This window comes from Ovis aries, chromosome 15, assembly GCF_016772045.2.
Source record: "Ovis aries strain OAR_USU_Benz2616 breed Rambouillet chromosome 15, ARS-UI_Ramb_v3.0, whole genome shotgun sequence".
Classification (NCBI taxonomy): Eukaryota; Metazoa; Chordata; class Mammalia; order Artiodactyla; family Bovidae; genus Ovis; species Ovis aries.
In genome coordinates, this window is record NC_056068.1 from 77,667,593 (window position 1) to 77,686,810 (window position 19,218).

The window sequence follows — 19,218 nt, forward strand, 5'->3', positions numbered from 1 at the left end:
AATATGCTATCTAGGTTGGTCATAACTTTTCTTCCAAGGAGTAAGCTTCTTTTAATTTCATGGCTGCAGTCACCATCTGCAGTGATTTTAGAGCCCCCCAAAATAAAGTCTGACACTCTTTCTACTGTTTCCCCATCTATTTCCCATGAACTGATGGGACCAGATGCCATGATCTTGGTTTTCTGAATGTTGAACTTTAAGGCAAATTTTTCCCTCTCCTCTTTCACTTTCATCAAGAGGCTTTTTAGTTCCTCTTCACTTTCTGTCATAAGGGTGGTGTCATCTGCATATCTGAGCTTCTTGATATTTCTCCCGGCAATCTTGATTTCAGCTTGTGTTTCTTACAGTCCAGCGTTTCTCATGATGTACCCTGCACATAAGTTAAATAAGCAAGGTGACAATATACAGCCTCGATGTACTCCTTTTCCTATTTGGAACCAGTCTGTTGTTCCATGTCCAGTTCTAACTGTTGCTTCCTGACCTGCACACAGATTTCTCAAGAGGCAGGTTAGGTGGTCTAGTATTCCTATCTCTCTCAGAATTTTCCACAGTTTATTGTGATCCACACAGTCAAAGCCTTTCGCATAGTCAATAAAGCAGAAATAGATGTTTTTCTGGAACTCTCTTGCTTTTTCCATGATCCAGCAGATGTTGGCAATTTGATCTCTGGTTCCTCTGCCTTTTCTAAAACCAGCTTGAACATCAGGGAGTTCACAGTTCACATATTGCTGAAGCCTGGCTTGGAGAATTTTGAGCATTACTTTACTAACATGTGAGATGAGTGCAATTGTGTGGTAGTTTGAGCATTCTTTGGCATTGCCTTTCTTTGGAATTGGAATGAAAACTGACTTTTCCAGTCCTGTGGCCACTGCCGAGTTTTCCAAATTTGCTGTCATATTGAGTGCAACACTTTCACAGCATCATCTTTCAGGATTTGAAATAGCTCCACTGGAATTTCATCAATTTCACTAGCTTTGTTCATAGTGATGCTTTCTAAGGCTCACTTGACTTCACATTCCAGGATGTCTGGCTCTAGATGAGTGATCACACCATCGTGATTATCCAGGTCATGAAGATCTTTTTTGTACAGTTCTTCTCTGTATTCTTGCCACCTCCTTTTAATATCTTCTGCTTCTGTTAAGTCCATACCATTTCTGTCCTTTATCGAACCCATCTTTGTATGAGATGTTCCCTTGGTATCTCTAATTTTCTTGAAGAGATCTCTAGTCTTTCCCATTCTGTTGTTTTCCTCTATTTCTTTGCATTGATCGCCGAAGAAGGCTTTCTTATCTCTTCTTGCTATTCTTTGGAACTCTGCATTCAGATGCTTATATTTTTCCTTTGCTCCTTTGCTTTTCACCGTTCTTCTTTTCACAGCTCTTTGTAAGGCCTCCCCATACAGCCATTTTGCTTTTTTGCATTTCTTTTCCATGGGGATGATCTTGATCCCTGTCTCCTGTACAATGCCACGAACCTCACTCCATAGTTCATCAGGCACTCTGTCTATCAGATCTAGGCCCTTAAATCTATCTCTCACTTCCACTGTATAATCATAAGGGATTTGATTTAGGTCATACCTGAATATTCTAGCGGTTTTCCCTACTTTCTTCAATTTAAGTCTGAATTTGGCAATAAGGGGTTCATGATCTGAGCCACAGTCAGTTCCTGGTCTTGTTTTTGTTGACTGTATAGAGCTTCTCAATCTTTGGCTGCAAAGAATATAATCAATCTGATTTTGCTGTTGACCATTTGGTGATGTCCATGTGTAGAGTCTTCTCTTGTGTTGTTGGAAGAGGGTGTTTGCTTTGACCAGTGCATTTTCTTGGCAAAACTCTATTAGTGTCTGCCTTGCTTCATTCCACATTCCAAGGACAAATTTGCCTGTTACTCCAGCTGTTTCTTGACTTTCTACCTTTGCATTCCAGTCCCCTAAAATGAAAAGGAGATCATAGTTCTGAAATGGTCTTGTAGGTCTTCATAGAACCATTCTATTTCAGCTTCTTCAGCCTTACTGGCTGGGGCATAGACTTGGATTACTGTGATACTGAATCATTTGCCTTGCAAATGAACAGAGACCATTATGTCGTTTTTGAGATCACATTCAAGTACTGCATTTCGGACTCTTTTGTTGACCATGATGGCTACTCCATTTCTTCTGAGGGATTCCTGCCCGCAGTAGTAGATATAATGGTCATCTGAGTTAAATTCACCCATTCCAGTCCATTTTAGTTTGCTGATTCCTAGAATGTCATGGTTCACTCTTGCCATCTCTTGATTGACCACTTCCAATTTGCCTTGATTCATGGACCTGACATTCCAGGTTCCTATGCAGTATTGCTCTTTACAGCGTCGGACCTTGCTTCTATCACCAGTCACATCCACAGCTGGGTATTGTTTTTGCTTTGGCTCCATCCCTTCATTCTTTCTAGAGTTATTTCTCCACTGATCTCCAGTAGCATATTGGACAAGTACTGACCTGGGGAGTTCCTCTTTCAGTATCCTATCATTTTGCCTTTTCATACTGCTCATAGGGTTCTCAATGCAAGAATACTGACGTAGTTAGCCATTCCCTTCGTAGAAAAACATTTAGAACCACTGATAGAGGTTTTATTTTCTCAGTTTCAAATTCCTTGTGTGAATGCATTTGTAAGAGAAAATAATTACAAAACTTTGTAGAGGATAAAATAACTTGAATTCTCCAACTGAGATAGTGTGGAAAAGATACAACCTATGTCTTCTGGACCTCAGTTCTGGGAAAAAACAGTTATTCCCAACACCTATATTGTTTTAAAAATGTTGATTTGTTCCCAGTCATGTTACCTTTTAGTAAACAGTGGCTTCTAAGGATTTATGCTTACAAAAATAAAATATTTCCCTGAGAGCGAGCTCTGATGGTAGTGTTATCACAGAGTGAATATGAAGGTAATAACACAGACAGTATCAGGGATCAGGTGGAAGACATCACGGAAGGTGACTGAGGAGTGGGTGATGTGAGAAGCCAGCCAGATCTGAGCTACTGCAGTTGCACAACCAGAAGCAACTGTGCTGGAAGGAGTTCTAAAGTCTCATAATTAGCACAGTGCAGTATTATGCATGGATAGAGGAAATTTCTAATGCCATAGAAAATAAAATTCAGAAAAAGACACAAATTTATTGTCCAATACCAAAATACCATAACGTATTTGCAAAATATAGACTTTTAAATTAACTTTATTGGAAGAGCATGGTAGCTTTAAAATAGGAAAGCTTTACATGATGCATAGGTTTAAAATAGTGTAGAAAGTAAGTGAAACAATGAAAGCATTCTAAATTAAAATTTGTATAATCTTGAGGTAAGAAAACTTTGACTTTGGCTCCAAATTAGAATTCAGGATACAAAGCATGAAAAAAGTTAACTACATAAAAGTAGGTAATTCTACCTGATGGAAATGAGCATGCACCAGAGGTAAAGTTAAGCTAGTATGGGTAAGGTTTTGGAAAAAATATGTCATATCTCAGATAGATTTTTATTTTCCATTACAAAATGATATGTTTCAGTTATCAAGGAAAAGTCTAAAATGAAATTAGGAAATGATACTAATAGTTTAAGGAACACTTCACAGAAAACTGAGGGAAACAGTTGTTTAAAAATGGGAAGATACTCAACTTGTTAATGAACAAGGAGTAAAATTTAACTGTACAGAGATTTAGTTGTTAAAAATAATCTGATATTTTTCTATGTAGTTTTCTGGGAAAACACATTAATACACTAAGTATATTGAGAAAAACTGTGATAGAAATTAAAATTTATCCTATAATAAAAATAGCATTCTAAATTGGCAAAATAAGAGTATGTAAAAAAACCGCTATTGGACTACTGAGAAAACTTTGAGAAAGAAATATGGATTTTTATTAATACAGTATAATAGAGTAGGAAAATCTTCTAAGGGTTTACACATTTATATATTTTGAAAGTGAAATAAAGAAAGAGTTATAGTACATGTTTCTATACTGTTAAAGCAAAGAAAGTTTTTCTTGATTAACTCAGAATTAGAATGCAGAACACAAAAACCGAAAAATCTACACAAAAATAAATAATTCTACTTGGTACAACCTTACACTAAGAGTAAAATTTAAAATGTTTTGATAAAGATAACAAAACATAATACCTCACCTAAAGTGCTATTTGCTTTTATTAATAACCTCCACTTAAATATCAGGAAGTCAAAATTTTAAAAAAAGTAGAAAAATGAACCAACTAGTTGAAGTAACAGTTCACAGAAAAAGGAGGAAAATCATCATTTAGAAATAGAGACGAAATCTCAATTGCATTCAAGAAAAAGGAGTGAAAAATGTATGTTGTGTAGATTTAGTACATAAAACAGTCTAAGACATTTCCCCAATCAATCTCTTGGGAAAATATACTTTTTACACTCATGAGAATGCCAATGCCCAAACCTGTGGAGAAGAACTGGGCACCTTCAATTACTCTCTGAATCAATAAACATGCATAAGTATGATTTATGCCCTTCCGCATTTTTCAGCATTGTTTGTAAAAGATGATCATTCACTCAATTGCAAATGATCAGGTGGACTGTCTCTCTTTGACTTAATGAGCCTTCATTTTGTTGTTGTCATTGATTTTACTTTTTTCCATAGCTATCTGTTTCCTTCAAAATAGGAGTTTTGTAATTTTTTATCCAAATTTGTCTAGTGTTTTCAGTAGGAAGAATGTCTTGCTGTGACCCTATACATCACAACCAGAAATGAAAGTTACATCTTCATTGTTTAAATGTTCCTAATTATATTCAACTTGATTTTACTACATAAAATATTGTTTTTGTGTACTTTATAATCCCTCCTTCAATAATCTTATTCATTTATTAATATATCTCCTCTATAAACTGCCAGTGACCTTTATGTCTTTTCCTCTTTACCCCTTCATAGGGTAGCACTTTAAAATTTAAATATCTACAATAATCTTCATTTAATGATAATGAAGTCTATTATAGGTATTTTCATATTATTTCATTATGTAAACATTTACAAAATTTTGAGAGTAGTAGCAAGTTATGTTCTCAAGTAGAGGAAATTAGATTTCAGAGTAATAAAATCATCTACCCAACGGCATAGCTGTTAAACATCAGAGCTTGTTCCATGTCCTACATCATTAGATGCCATTCCAGTTCTGTGCATATTCTTCTTCCACTGAGAGATCATTTTACACCAGAGGCCAGAGTGCATTGACATAATCATTTAACTTTGCTGTTCATTGCTCCAGAATCAAGCTTTTTTTTTTTTTATCACTAAGAAGAGGAAAAAAAAAATCTTGTTACTTTTCTATCCCAGAAGAGAATTAGTGTTTTTGTCCCTGAGATATCCCTAAAGATTTCAAGAGCCAGAGAGTCTGGTATGAGAGTTCAGATGCTCAACCCTCATAGCATCTGTTAACTGAGCATGCAGTTCATTTTCACAGGTAATATGAAAGGATTTTCTTTGACTACAATATATTTTAGAAGTGATAACCTTAAATCTTGTACTAGATTCTATGCCTTAATATTTAACTCTTAGATAAATTTTTCATCTAGTTGATTCAGAACTGAATTAAGGATTGAGTGAGGAAATTTATGAGAACATAGTAGGGGAAATAAGAAAGACTCCCGAATTTTTAGCCCAAAGTAGCTATAAATTAGAGAATTGTTTTAATTTCCTAGATGGAAGACAGCAGTCAGAATTAGGATATAAATAAATGGCTATATTTTTTCAGAATGATGGTATTTTGTCGATAATCTGGGATCCATCTTCCTAGACTCTTTCTCTCAAAGTGAAATCAGCTAGATGCAAAAACAATTAGTTCTAATTTCCTTAATTAGTGGACAGAATCGCCTGTTTGAAGAGCACCCTGGATGAAGTAAATGACCCCATACTTTTTGTCTTTGTGTGCTAAGTCATGACTGACTCTTTGCCACTCCGTGGACTGGCCCACTAGGCTCCTCTGTCCATGGAATTTTCCAGGCAAGAGTACTGGATTAGATTGCCATTTCCCTCTCCAGGGTATCTTCGTGATCCAGGGATCAAACCCACATCTCCTGCATTGGCAGATGGATTCTTTACTACTGGCACCACCTGGGAAACTCGTTTCGTCTATCATTCCTAATTTTTCTACAATGGATAGGTAACTGCTCTAATGAAGCATGATTAAGAATAACATATGGCTTCACTCATAATCCACCTTTTGTGCCTATGGCTGATTCATGTTGAAGTTTGATAGAAAACAACAAAATCTGCAAAGCAATTATCCTTCAATTAAAGAATAAATAAATTTTGAAAAGAAAAAAAAAAATGGAGTGCAAAGAAAATAGATCAGAGATATAAAGGTTTATGAGAAAGTTGTAAAGGACAAAATTATCGGGATATTTAAGTAAACATACTATTATTTTATTGATATGCCCCCCACATCAGAATACAATGAAAGAAAAATTTTAAGTTGATTGATAGCATTAAATACTGGAATTCAGTTAGTTTAATTTCATGAGAATGATATTTTTAATTTACATTAAATGTCATGTAACACATGAGCTTAACTAAAAGAAGAGCTACTTAGATTTTGGAGTCCATTTATTATCCAATGCTTTGACAAAAATTTGATTTCCTAGCTCCCTATTTATTTATAACTGCCCATCAAGTTAAAAATTTGAAGCAAATTATAGTCATATTTAATATGTATGCATCCTTCACTCAATGACACTTTAATAAAACATTTTAATGCATTTCATAAATAAGAAATCTGTTATCATACCATGTTCATATAGTAGAACAAAATATGCACCAACATTTTGATCTATTTTATTCTTTCATTTGAAGGCTCAAGTTACTTTGGCTAAATCACATTAGGCACTAAACCTGAGATTAATAGTAAGGTTCTAGAGTTAAATACAATATTTTTATCTTCCACAATTGTGCTGTCTCAAACACATCAGTTAAATAAAAATTAGAATCAAAATAAAGCTAAAGTTTCCCTTGTGAAGGTTAGTGAACATGTATTTTAAGAATTTCCTTATTAGACAATCGATGTATTTTTCAAAATTTGCCTGCATATTTTTTTATCTTTACTGTATTTCTGATCTGTCTAATTCTTATTTTGAAACTTATTCTTGTCGATCAATATTTTTGTGTGTAATATATGGATTCTTGAAGGAGAAAGATTGATAATAAAGAATTTTAAAAACGACTATATTGTCGATACTCAAATAATACATTTAGTACACTTAATACCTTTAATGATAATAAACTTGATGGTTTTATAAGATATTTTATTAATATAACCATTCAAACTAAACTGGAATTTTTATAATACATTTGTGTGTATATATGTGCTTTCAAGAGTAATATGTGAGTTCTTTGAATCAACAAAGAGACAAACATTTGATTTAATCATATATTATATTTGTACCATATATATTTCTCTAAGGATTAAGTAAGATTTTCCTTTTTGATTTGACAACTCCATAGGTGAAAAATTATTTATTATATGAATTAAGAAAAATTTTCACGTGAATGGTGGAACTATCTGGGAAAATGAAGATACAAGACTTTGTTTTACTTCTAAAAGTGGTTTTAAGCTGATTTGCTCATTCTCTATTTGATGTATGTATGTCTCATTATAACAAAGATAGAGTACATTTCATGTTAGTAATATAAGTTATTGGTAGGTCAATGAATTCAGCTCATTCCCACCCACAGCAGATTTTTCATTCTTTTAAATACATGTTGATCTGTATAGCACACTGAAGAAAAACAAGAGTCATGATACTGAAATCTTGGTCCTAAATACAGTAAATGAAATATCTAATTGCTTCAATACTGCAGACTTTAGGTACAGATACTAATGACCTTTTAGCATTTCGCTTGTTTGTTATGCACTTAGCTTTCTTCATACTCCACTGAATAAGCGACAGTCTGACATCATGGGGAAATATGAGCCATAGTAACACACTACACTGTGGTTTATACAGTCATGTACTTCTTTTAGCAATATCCTTTCTAAAGAGTTATTATCTGTCATCAGGAGATATTTACAATTAGTGCCATTTATATCCAAGCGTTCTACTTTCCCTGGATTCAATCAACTGTAGATCCAAAGTGCTGTGAAAATAATGATGTGCAGATCATTATTACTTGAAAAAATAAAACAAACTTGCGGCACATAACAACTATTTTAAAAGTGTTTAAATGGTATTTACAGCCTTTTAGACAACATGCACATTATATTAGGTTTTATAAGTAATCTATAGATGGGTTCAAGTATGTGAGAAGAGGTGTGTTGCTCACACGGTAAATATCTCCTCATTTTATATAAAGAACTTGTGCATCTTTCATTTGGGTATGGGGGAGGGCAATTCTGGAACTACATGCCCCCACCTAGGGATGACTGTATCTTATAGTAATTATAGAAAATTCAGGTACCAGAATGTCCAAGTAGTTAAGGCACTGGACTTAAGATCCAATGGATTTACATCCTTGTGGGTTCGAATCTCACCTCTGGTACAAGTGGATCTGCTTGGACTTCCCTGGTGACTCAGATTATAAAGAGTCTGCCTGCAATGCAGGAAACCCAGGTTCGACCACTGGGTCAGGAAGGTTCCCTGAAGGGAATGTCTACTACACACTCCAGTCTTCTTGCCTAGACTGACGAGCCTAGTGGGCTGCAGTCCATGGGGTTGCAAAGAGTTGGACATGACTACGTGATATCACAATAATAGTAATAATAATAATCCTATTTCCTGGTAATCTGGGGACATGATAAAGTTAAGTAATTTTCACATCAGTTTTAACATTTAAATTTAACACTATCTTATGATGTTAATGTATTTGTTCACATTTTACAAATTGTAAACTTCATGCATGCGGTAGAAAATCTGGGATTAGCACTTAGATGTGTATTTTCTACTATAATAATTTTGGGATTAAAAACTCCTATGTTCATTTGTATCTGTGGATTTTAAGATGACATAATATGAAAGTGAGCAGTCACAAATTTAACAGAAAATAAATTGGAACTTAAAACAGGTAAACTGGCATTATTTGTAACATGAAAATGTAATCAACAGCAGTTAATTTATTTTTACAGAGTAATGCATCCACTTGGACTCAACTTTTAATCACTGGACCGTTCCCTCACTGAAAAGGATTTCTGAGAAACAGACGTGAGGATATAATTGGTGGACTCCATTTTTGCCATATATTGCTTTTGGAACTTAAAATGAAAACTGAGATGTCAGGGTTACCATCAGGTTTAGACTTATACAGGATTCAGATAAAAAATAGGACTGAGGTCACCATGTTTATACTGATGGGCTTTACAGATGATTCGGAGGTGCAAATCTTTCTCTTTTTACTATTTCTAGCAATCTCTCTTTTTACAATGATAGGAAATTTGGGGTTGGTTTTCTTGGTCATTATGGATTCCCGGCTCCACAACCCCATGTACTATTTTCTGACAGCATTACCATTCTTGGATGCTTGCTATTCTTCTGTTATCACCCCCCAAATGCTGATCAATTTCCTATCAGAGAATAAAACCATTTCCTTTCTTGGATATGCCACACAGATATTTCTCTTTCTTACTTGTGGGACCACGAGTGCTTCATCTTGGCCGCAATGGCCTATGACCTCTATGTAGCCATCTGCAATCCTCTCCTGTATTTAGTTACAATGTCACCCAGAGTCTATGTGCCACTTATAATTTCCTGCTATGTTGTTGGTATCTTGCATGCTACTTTACACACAGTGGCTACTTTTACCCTATCCTTCTGTGCCTCCAATGAAATCATACATGTCTTCTGTGACATCCCTCCCCTCCTTGCTATTTCTTGCTCTGATACTCGCATGAACCAGCTTCTAGTTTTCTATTTTGCAGGCTCTATTGAGGTATCCACCATATTGATTGTCCTGATCTCCTATGGCTTCATCCTGCTGGCCATTCTGAGGATGCGTTCTGCTGAAGGGAGAAGGAAGGTCTTTTCTACCTGTGGCTCGCACCTAACTGGAGTGTCCATTTTTCATGGTACGGTTCTCTTCATGTACGTGAGACCCAGTTCCAGCTATGCCTTGGATCATGACATGACCGTGTCTGTATTTTACACCATCATAATTCCCATGCTGAATCCCATCATCTATAGCTTGAGGAACAAAGATGTCAAAGAGGCGATGAAGAAAGTATTTGGGAAAAATTGGTTTATCAACAAAGTATGCTTTTCACACTAAACATTAAAAGTGAAATAAATTAAGGATGATGTTTATTGTTTTCAAAAAAACAATTTTTTGTTTTCAATTGTTTGTTTTCGAAAAGTTATAATTAAAATATTTCCTATTAGTTTATTTGTGTCTACCTGTTATTCTTAGATGTTTAAAATAAAGATTACAGTCAACCTACCACATATGCAGTTTTTGCACATGCAGGAAACTGTGACACCTATGTACAACTTTCTCCACATAACATGGGTATGCAATATGTATTTTGTTATCATATTCATATGAAGACGGTATACATGTACCTAAACTTATATGTATCTTCAGATAAACACATACACATGTACACACACACACATATGCATGTATACACACTGGTTGTTTTTCTGGAATTCTTTTGCTTTTTTTATGATCCAGCGGATGTTGGCAATTTGATCTCTGGTGCCTCTGCCTTTTCTAAAACCAGCTTGAACGCCTGGAAGTTCACGGTTCATGTATTGCTGAAGCCTGGCTTGGAGAATTTTGAGCATTACTTTACTAGCGTGTGAGATGAGTGCAATTGTGCGGTAGTTTGAGCATTTTTGTCATTGCCTTTCTTTGGGATTGGAATGAAAACTGACTTTTTTCCAGTCCTGTGGCCACTGCTGAGTTTTCCAAATTTGCTGGCATATTGAGTGCAGCACCTTCACAGCATCATCATTCAGGATTTGTAATAGCTCAACTGGAATTCCATCACGTCCACTAACTTCGTTCATAATGATGCTTCCTAAGGTCCACTTGACTTCATATTCCAGGATGTCTGGCTCTAGATTAGTGATCACACCATCGTGATTATCTTGGTCATGAAGTCTTTTATGTACAGTTCTTCTTTGTATTCTTGCCACCTCTTCTTAATATCTTCTGCTTCTGTTAGGTCCAGACCATTTCTGTCCTTTATCAAGCCCATCTTTGCATTTAATATTCCCTTGGTATCTCTAATTTTCTTGAAGAGATCTCTAATCTTTTCCATTCTATTCTTTTCCTCTATTTCTTTGCATTTATTGCTGAGGAAGGCTTTCTTATCTCTCCTTGCTATTCTTTGGAACTCTGCATTCAAATGGTATATCTTTCCTTTTCTCCTTTGCTTTTTGCTTCCCTTCTTTTCACAATAAAACGTCTATTTCTGTTTTATTGACTATGCCAAAGCCTTTGACTGTATGGATCACAATAAACTGTGGAAAATTCTGAAAGAGATGGGAATACCAGACCACTTGACCTGCCTCTTGAGAAACCTGTATGCAGATCAGGAAGCAACAGTTAGAGCTGGACATGGAAAAACAGACTAGTTCCAAATAGGAAAAGGAGTACGTCAAGGCTGTATATTGTTACCCTGCTTATTTAACTTATATGTAGAGTACATCATGAGAAACGATGGGTTGGAGGAAGCACAAGCTGGAATCAAGATTGCTGGGAGAAATATCAATAACCTCAGATACGTAGATGACACCACCCTTATGGCAGAAAGTGAAGAAGAACTAAAGAGCCTCTTGATGAAAGTGAAAGAGGAGAGTGAAAAAGTCGGCTTAATCAACATTCAGAAAACGAAGATCATGGCATCTGGTCCCATCACTTCATGGCAAAAAGAGGGGGAAACAGTGGAAACAGTGGCTGACTTTATTTTGGGGGGCTCCAAAATCACTGTGGATGGTGATTGCAGCCATGAAATTAAAAGACACTTCTTGGAAGGAAAGTTATGATCAACCTATGCAGCATATTGAAAAACAGAGACATTACTTTGTCAACAAAGATCCATCTAGTCAAGGCTATAGTTTTTCCAATGGTCATGTATGGATGTGAGAGTTGGACTATAAAGAAAACTGAGTGCAGAAGAATTGATGCTTTTGAACTGTGGTGTTGGAGAAGACTCTTGAGGGTCCCTTGGACTGCAAGGAGATCCAACCAGTTCTTCCTAAAGGAGGCCAGTCCTGCGTGTTAATTGGAAGGACTGATGTTGAAGCTGAAACTCCAATACTTTGACCACCTGATGCAAAGCCCTGACTCATTGCAAAAGACCCTGATTCTGGGAAAGGTTGAAGGCAGGAGGAGAAGGGGATAACAGTGGGTGAGACGGTTGGATGGCGTCACCGGCTTGATGGACATGAGTTTTAGTAGGCTCCGGGAGTTGGTGATGGGCAGGGAGGCCTGGCATGCTGAATTCATGGGGTCGCAAAGAGTCAGACACGACTGAGCAACTGAACTGAACTGACCTGAATTGCAAATGGTGTTGAACATTTTTTTTTAATGTACTAAATTGCCATCTGTGTATATTTTGCGATAAAATATCTGCACTATATGTCCACGTTTTACTGCTAATCTTTCATTTTCATATTGTTAATATTTAGTATTTTTTTAAGCTGTTATCCATATTTAGAAAAAGGGCTATCCTTCTTCTCTGTATTTTCCTTAACGGCTTTGTCAAAAATCAGTAGACTATACTGTGTAAGTTTACTTCTGAAAAGTCTGTTTTGTTGCAGACTTAGATGTCTGTCCTATAACCAGTGCCACAATATCTTGGTTATTTTAGGTTTGTGTTAAATCTTGAAATTATGTGAGGCCTCCAACACTTTCAAAAGTGTTTTGAATACCTTAGCTCCTTCACATTTTCATAAAAAATTATATTTTATTACCTTGTCTTTTCTGTAAAAATGCTTGTGTAAATGCTGACTATAAAGATCTCTTGTGATTGCATTTATTCAGTAGAGCCTTTGTTTACAGTTGGGCTGTTTACAAAATTCCTTCCTTCTTCCTTCCTTCCTTTCCTCTTTTCTTCCCTCCTCTTTTTTTCTTCCTGTTTCTTTTCATTCTTTTCTCTTCTTTTTTCTCTCTTTGGTTTAGTACTCAGACTCTGTCACCAGCACTTCCTAATTACTGATTTAGAATCTCTGGATGTAGACTGGAAGCATGTATGTGTTGTTTTACAATTGTTTGAAAACAGTTTAAATGCATTGCTAGGTACTAATTTATGGAGTGGTATATGGCACACTCCAAAATACAAGTCTCCATGCAACTGAAAAGCTTGGAATTTATCTGCCAAATCTCTAATTTAAAAGGTGCTACCACACAGAATATTAAAGTTACCTGTATACTGTACCATGTCTCCTGTCAAACTATCTGTTCATGTACTTATGTCATGCCTCTTCCATTAAACTACTCACTAAAATTTAATATATTTAAACTGTTTATTTAAACAATTTGTCTTCCATAATACTCAGATATCTAGCAATTTTAAGTAACTGTAATAATCATCACTAAATGATTATGAATTATCTCACAGCTTATGCTTTCACATAATTTCATTATGTGTATGTATAAAGAATTTTGAGAGAAGTAATACTACATATTTCTGAGAGATAACAGGTCATATTTCCTGGTACATAGGTATTTAGCGTCAGAATGAGGACTATGTCCTGTATCAGATTTCATTTCCAATTCTATGAATATCCTTTTTCCACTAAAGATCATTTTATTTAGAGGCCTACTGTACTTATTCAATTTTATTTATAATAAGAGTTCATTGCTCCAGAACCAGCTACTCATTTACTATGGGGGAAAAAATGAAATCAGGTTGTTACTTTCTGTCCCAGAAGAGAATTAGTGTGTTTATTCCTTGGAGCTTCCCCATAGATTTCAAGAAAAGCTCGGCAATCTGGTATAAGACTCCTAACGCCTAATATTCGTATACACCTTAATTGAGCAATTAATTTCCACAGGTAAGAGGAAAGGTTTTTCATCACTTATAAAACATTTTAGAAGCTTTAAGAACTCCAGAGAACATGGTAGAGAACTAGAACCTACTCTTACTATACTTAGGTATATGGAATTATAGATTAGAAAGTTAATTTCCTCAATGGAAGATAACAGAAAGAGGATGGTAGAAATAAAAAGTTGATTTAAACAAGAAAAAATATTAAAGGGAGAGATAGTTAACTATCAATCAGCAACTGGGTAAGTGCCATTTGGTGATTAAGATGTTTTTCTCATGGAGGGATATAAATAAGTTTGAAATCTGTTTTACTAGTCAGTTAATTGCTCTAGAAGGTACTTCTGGGTTTTGTTTTGTTTTGCTTTAATATCCTGATACTTAACCTAAGAGCTGTATCAGTTCAGTTCAGCTCAGTCGCTCAGTTGTGTCCGACTCTTTGCAACCCCATGAATTGCAGCACGCCAGGCCTCCCTGTGCATCACCATCTCCCGGAGTTCACTCAGACTCACGTCCATCGAGTCCGTGATGCCATTCAGCCACCTCATCCTCTGTCATCCCCTTCTCCTCCTGCCCCCAATCCCTCCCAGCATCAGAGTCTTTTCCAATGAGTCAGCTCTTTGCATGAGGTGGCCAAAGTACTGGAGTTTCAACTTGAGCATCATTCCTTCCAAAGAAATTCCAAGACTGATCTCCTTTAGGATGGACTGGTTGGATCTCCTTGCAGTCCAAGGGACTGTCAAGAGTCTTCTCCAACACCACAGTTCAAAAGCATCAATTCTTCAGCACTCAGCCTTCTTCACAGTCCACCTCTCACATCCATACATGACCACTGTATAAATGAATTCAAATACATGAAGATATTATTTGGCATTATTTCTAAGGTATGCCATTTCCAGAACTATGGCATAGCACGAAGAGTCTGCAATATGGTCAAGGGGAAATAGCTTAACATGCGGGAACAAAAAATCCTGACTTTGAATCCTGACTCTGCTAGTAACTTATTATGTAAACTTGGTTAACTTATGTGTCTAGCTAGTCCTTAGGTTTCTCATGTATAAAATGCTGGATTACTTAACTGCAGGTTGCTATGTAGATCACTTAAGATGAAGTACACACATTTTCTAAACCTTAATAACACATGGTAACTGCTACCACGTCTTTCCTTCTTTTCAAGACTGGTATTTGCAGTATTTTTTTTCACAGATATTAAGTTCTGCATGTTTTCTTACTGTATGAGAGTTGAGGAACTGATTTGGTTTTAGTTTTCCAGAATGTGGCTATTTTGTTAAAAACTTGGAATCCATATTTTTGGTTTTCTATGCTCTATCTCTTAAAGTAATATTTGCTGGATATAATCAGTTCTAATTTCCTGAAATATTAGTTGATAGAAGTGCCTGTGCTGGAGCACCTTGGATGCAGGAGATAAAGTCCTTACATTTTATGGCGTATGATATTACAGTCATATTCATAATACAGTTACTGAAAACATTGTTACATTAAAAAATACCTATAATGATTAGGCAATACACAGGTTTCTCCATTTAAATAAGAGAAGCATTCTATAAAGTCAAGTAATTTCTCAAAAGTAAAATTGTAAAATAGTGAGAAAACTAACAGATTATTAATTTTATATTAATGCATATATGAAGATAGACCGGTATCTGTATATGTTTCATGCATTCATGACATATCTAAATAATCTTTCATTTTTAAAATATTTTTAGGCTACATAGTTCTATAAATTTTTTCAAATTGTTGCAAATCTCCTAATTTTTTTCAAAATATTTATTGAAAAACACCATGTTTAAGTGTATCTACACAGTTCAACTCATGTTGGGCAAGGGTTGGTAGAGGAACTATTGGTACATTTTTCAAATTTTGCTTGCATCGTTTTTTTTTTTTTTCTTTACACTGTGTGTTTTCTTATTTGCCTAATTCCTGTTTTGTATCTGGCACGCTCTGGTAAACACTTTTGTACACTATACGTCTTTTCTTGAAAGAGAGAAAAGAGAGAGAGAAGAGCAAGAGACAGAAATAGATGAGGGTGAAAGAAAATGAGAAAATTTTAAAACATAAATATATTTTTTGTGATAATCTATACATTATTTAATATTATTATTGTGGTTTTATAAGTTATTTTATTAATGTATCTTTCAAACTAAACTAGTTTATCCTAATACTTTTGTGTATTATGCTGTTGTCGGGGCCTCCCAGGAGACACCCGTGGTAAAGAACCCACCTAACGATACTGCAGACTAAGAGCCGTGGGTTCCTGCAGTGATCAGGATAGAACAGCCTGGGTCAGGAAGAGTCCCTGAAGGAGGGCATGGTGACACACTCCAGTATTTTTGCCTGAAAAATCTACAGACAGAGGAGCCTGGCAGACTATGGTCCATAGGGTTGCAAAGTTGGAGAAGACTGAAATGACTCAGCACATACATTGTGCTATTATTATTATTATTATTACTTGTTATGTGTGTTAGAAGGAAGTTTCTGGGAAAGCAAAGACATACAACTTTTGTTTTTTCGTTTTTGTTTGTTTGTTTGTTTGTTTTTTCTTCTAACAATCATTTGCTTCTCCTCTTGGTATAAGGAAGTCTAAACAAAAAAAAATATAATGTTTCATGTTAAGAATATAAATCATTTTTAAATCATTGAATTCAACCCAGTCCTCTGCACTACAGATTTTGCACACCCTTAATGCATAATGGTCTATGGAACGCTGAGGAAGAACAAAAGTTAACAGGCTGAAATCTTGCTCCTATAATATAGATGCAATACTTATGTTTCAAAGATGGAAGCTGTAGGACCAGATACTGGTGACTCATCAACATTTTGATTATGTATTGTACATTTTCCTTGTTTTCATATTCCTTTGAATGAGCAACACTGCCAGCATAGGGAAATATAGCAGTGATAAAACACTACATTGTGATTTAATCAGGATATTATACTTTTAGCAATGCATTAGAGAAATAACTTTATTATGTATCATTAGGTGACATTTGGTTTACAGTATTTATAGAAACTCCATATGCAACTATAATATATGGAATGAACGTCCCATAGTTTATTTTTGCTCAGAATATGTCTCAGACACACATGCAAGGACTTTGCAGAGATACAATGTTTGTATAGAAAATTTTAGTTGGTAGACAAGAAAACATTATAATAGATTGTGGGGGAGAAAATGAACAAACTGAATGCTGTTTTTCAAAGAATGAACGCTGAAAGGCAAAACCACAAAAACAGCAACCACTTGCTGTTCTTGTTCTGCATTTACCCGCAGAATAATGTTCTGTTCACCACTGTTCCAGCAGTGCTAAACAGGGAATGTAGTCAGAAAAGAGGACATAAAATGATTTGGCTTGGAAAAGCTGCCTTGTGCGCTAGTTGTAAAGAAAGTCTAACTTATCCCATTTAGTCATCTGGACATTCTTTAAAGCTTAATAATTTCCACATTGGTTTTTATCATTTAAATTCAACACAATCTTATGACATGTGTTTGCTCCCATTTATACGTTGCAAAATGAAAGAAAGGTATCACTGATGAAAATCTAGGATTAGCACTCAGATGTGTACTTTCCATTATTTGTTAATTTAAAACTTCCTATATTTATTTGCATTTGTGATTTTTAAAATGATGTAATGTTAAAACAGTAAGCACTAAGTTTAACAGAAAATAAACTAAACTGGCAAAAATTTTAATGGAACAAATTTAACTGACAATAATCAATTTATTTATTTTTACAGGGTGATACATCCACTTGAACTCAATGTTTAATCCCTGCTTATTCCCTCATTGCAAATAATTTTAGGATTCAATATACCCTTCTAAGAAACAGATAGGAGGGTATAATTGTGTGGACTTTATATTCGCTATATACTGCCTTTAGAACAAAAACAATAAAAGCTGAAATGTCAGGGCCACTATCAGATTTAGATTTATACAGGGTTCAGGTAAAAAATGTGACTGAAATTACCATGTTTATATTGATGGGGTTTACAGATGATTTTGACGTTCAAATTTTTCTATTTTTACTATTTCTAGAAACCTATCTTTTTACACTGATAGGGAATTTGGGATTGGTTTCCTTGGTCATTGTGGATTCCAGGCTCCACAATCCTATGTACTATTTTCTGAGTGTGTTATCATTCTTGGATGCCTGCTGTTCTTCAGTTGTCACTCCAAAAATGATAGTCAATTTCCTGGTGGAAAATAAAACTATTTCATATCCTGAGTGTGTAACACAGACACTTCTTTTAGTTACTTTTGGGACCACAGAGTGCTTTCTTCTGGCTGCAATGGCCTATGATCACTATGTGGCCATCTACGACCCCCTCCTGTATTCAGTCAGCATGGCACCCAGAGTCTACGTGCCACTCATCATTGCTTCCTATGTGGGTGGCATCTTGCATGCTACTGTACACACAGTGGCCACTTTCAGCCTCTCCTTCTGTGCCTCCAGTGAAATCAGACATATCTTCTGTGACATCCCTCCCCTCCTCGCTATTTCTTGCTCTGACACTCACACGAACCAGCTTCTGCTCTTTTGCCTTGTGGGCTCTATTGAGATGGTCACTGTCCTGATTGTCCTCATCTCCTATGGCTTCATTCTGCTGGCCATGCTGAGGATGCATTCCGCTGAAGGCAGAAGGAAAGTCTTTTCTACATGTGGCTCTCACCTAACGGGAGTGTCCATTTACCATGGGACTATCCTCTTCATGTACTTGAGACCAAGTTCCAGCTATGCTTTAGACCATGACATGATTGTGTCAATATTTTATAGCATTGTGATTCCCATGCTAAATCCTGTCATCTACAGTTTAAGGAACAAAGATGTCAAAGAGGCAATCAGAAGAGTGTTTGGGAAAAAATCAGTTTGTTCATAAAGTACATTTTCACACTAAACACTGAGGTGAAGAAATTAAGACTTATGTTATTGTCTCCATATAAAAAGGTTACAACATTTCAGGATACAAGATTTCAGGATATTTGTATCTTCAGGATATAAGATTTTTATTTTTAATTTTATGCCTTTTATTTCTTCTTGGATATTTCTTAAAAAAGATTATGGTCAACAAGCAACTGTGTAGTTTTTGCAGATGAGGATAGTGATCATCCATCGGTTTCTTAATGAGTTTATAAACATATGCACACCCCAAAATACACATATACACTAACATATATACATATATATGCTGATAACTGGTGATATACTTTTGCCAAAGCTGCCATAACAAAC

At 35.5% G+C, this 19,218-nt stretch overlaps 1 protein-coding gene and 1 pseudogene across 1 annotated transcript; both read left to right on the top strand.

Moving 5' to 3' along the window:
* Window positions 1-9,244: 9,244 nt before the first annotated feature.
* Window positions 9,245-10,245, top strand: LOC114118372 (olfactory receptor 5T1-like; annotated as a pseudogene).
* Window positions 10,246-17,890: 7,645 nt separating this feature from the next.
* LOC114118251 (olfactory receptor 5T3-like) lies at window positions 17,891-18,865 on the top strand. The gene has a single exon (XM_027979001.2). It carries the CDS (start codon window positions 17,891-17,893, stop codon window positions 18,863-18,865), a length of 975 nt encoding a protein of 324 aa, XP_027834802.2.
* The last annotated feature ends 353 nt before the right edge of the window (window positions 18,866-19,218 follow it).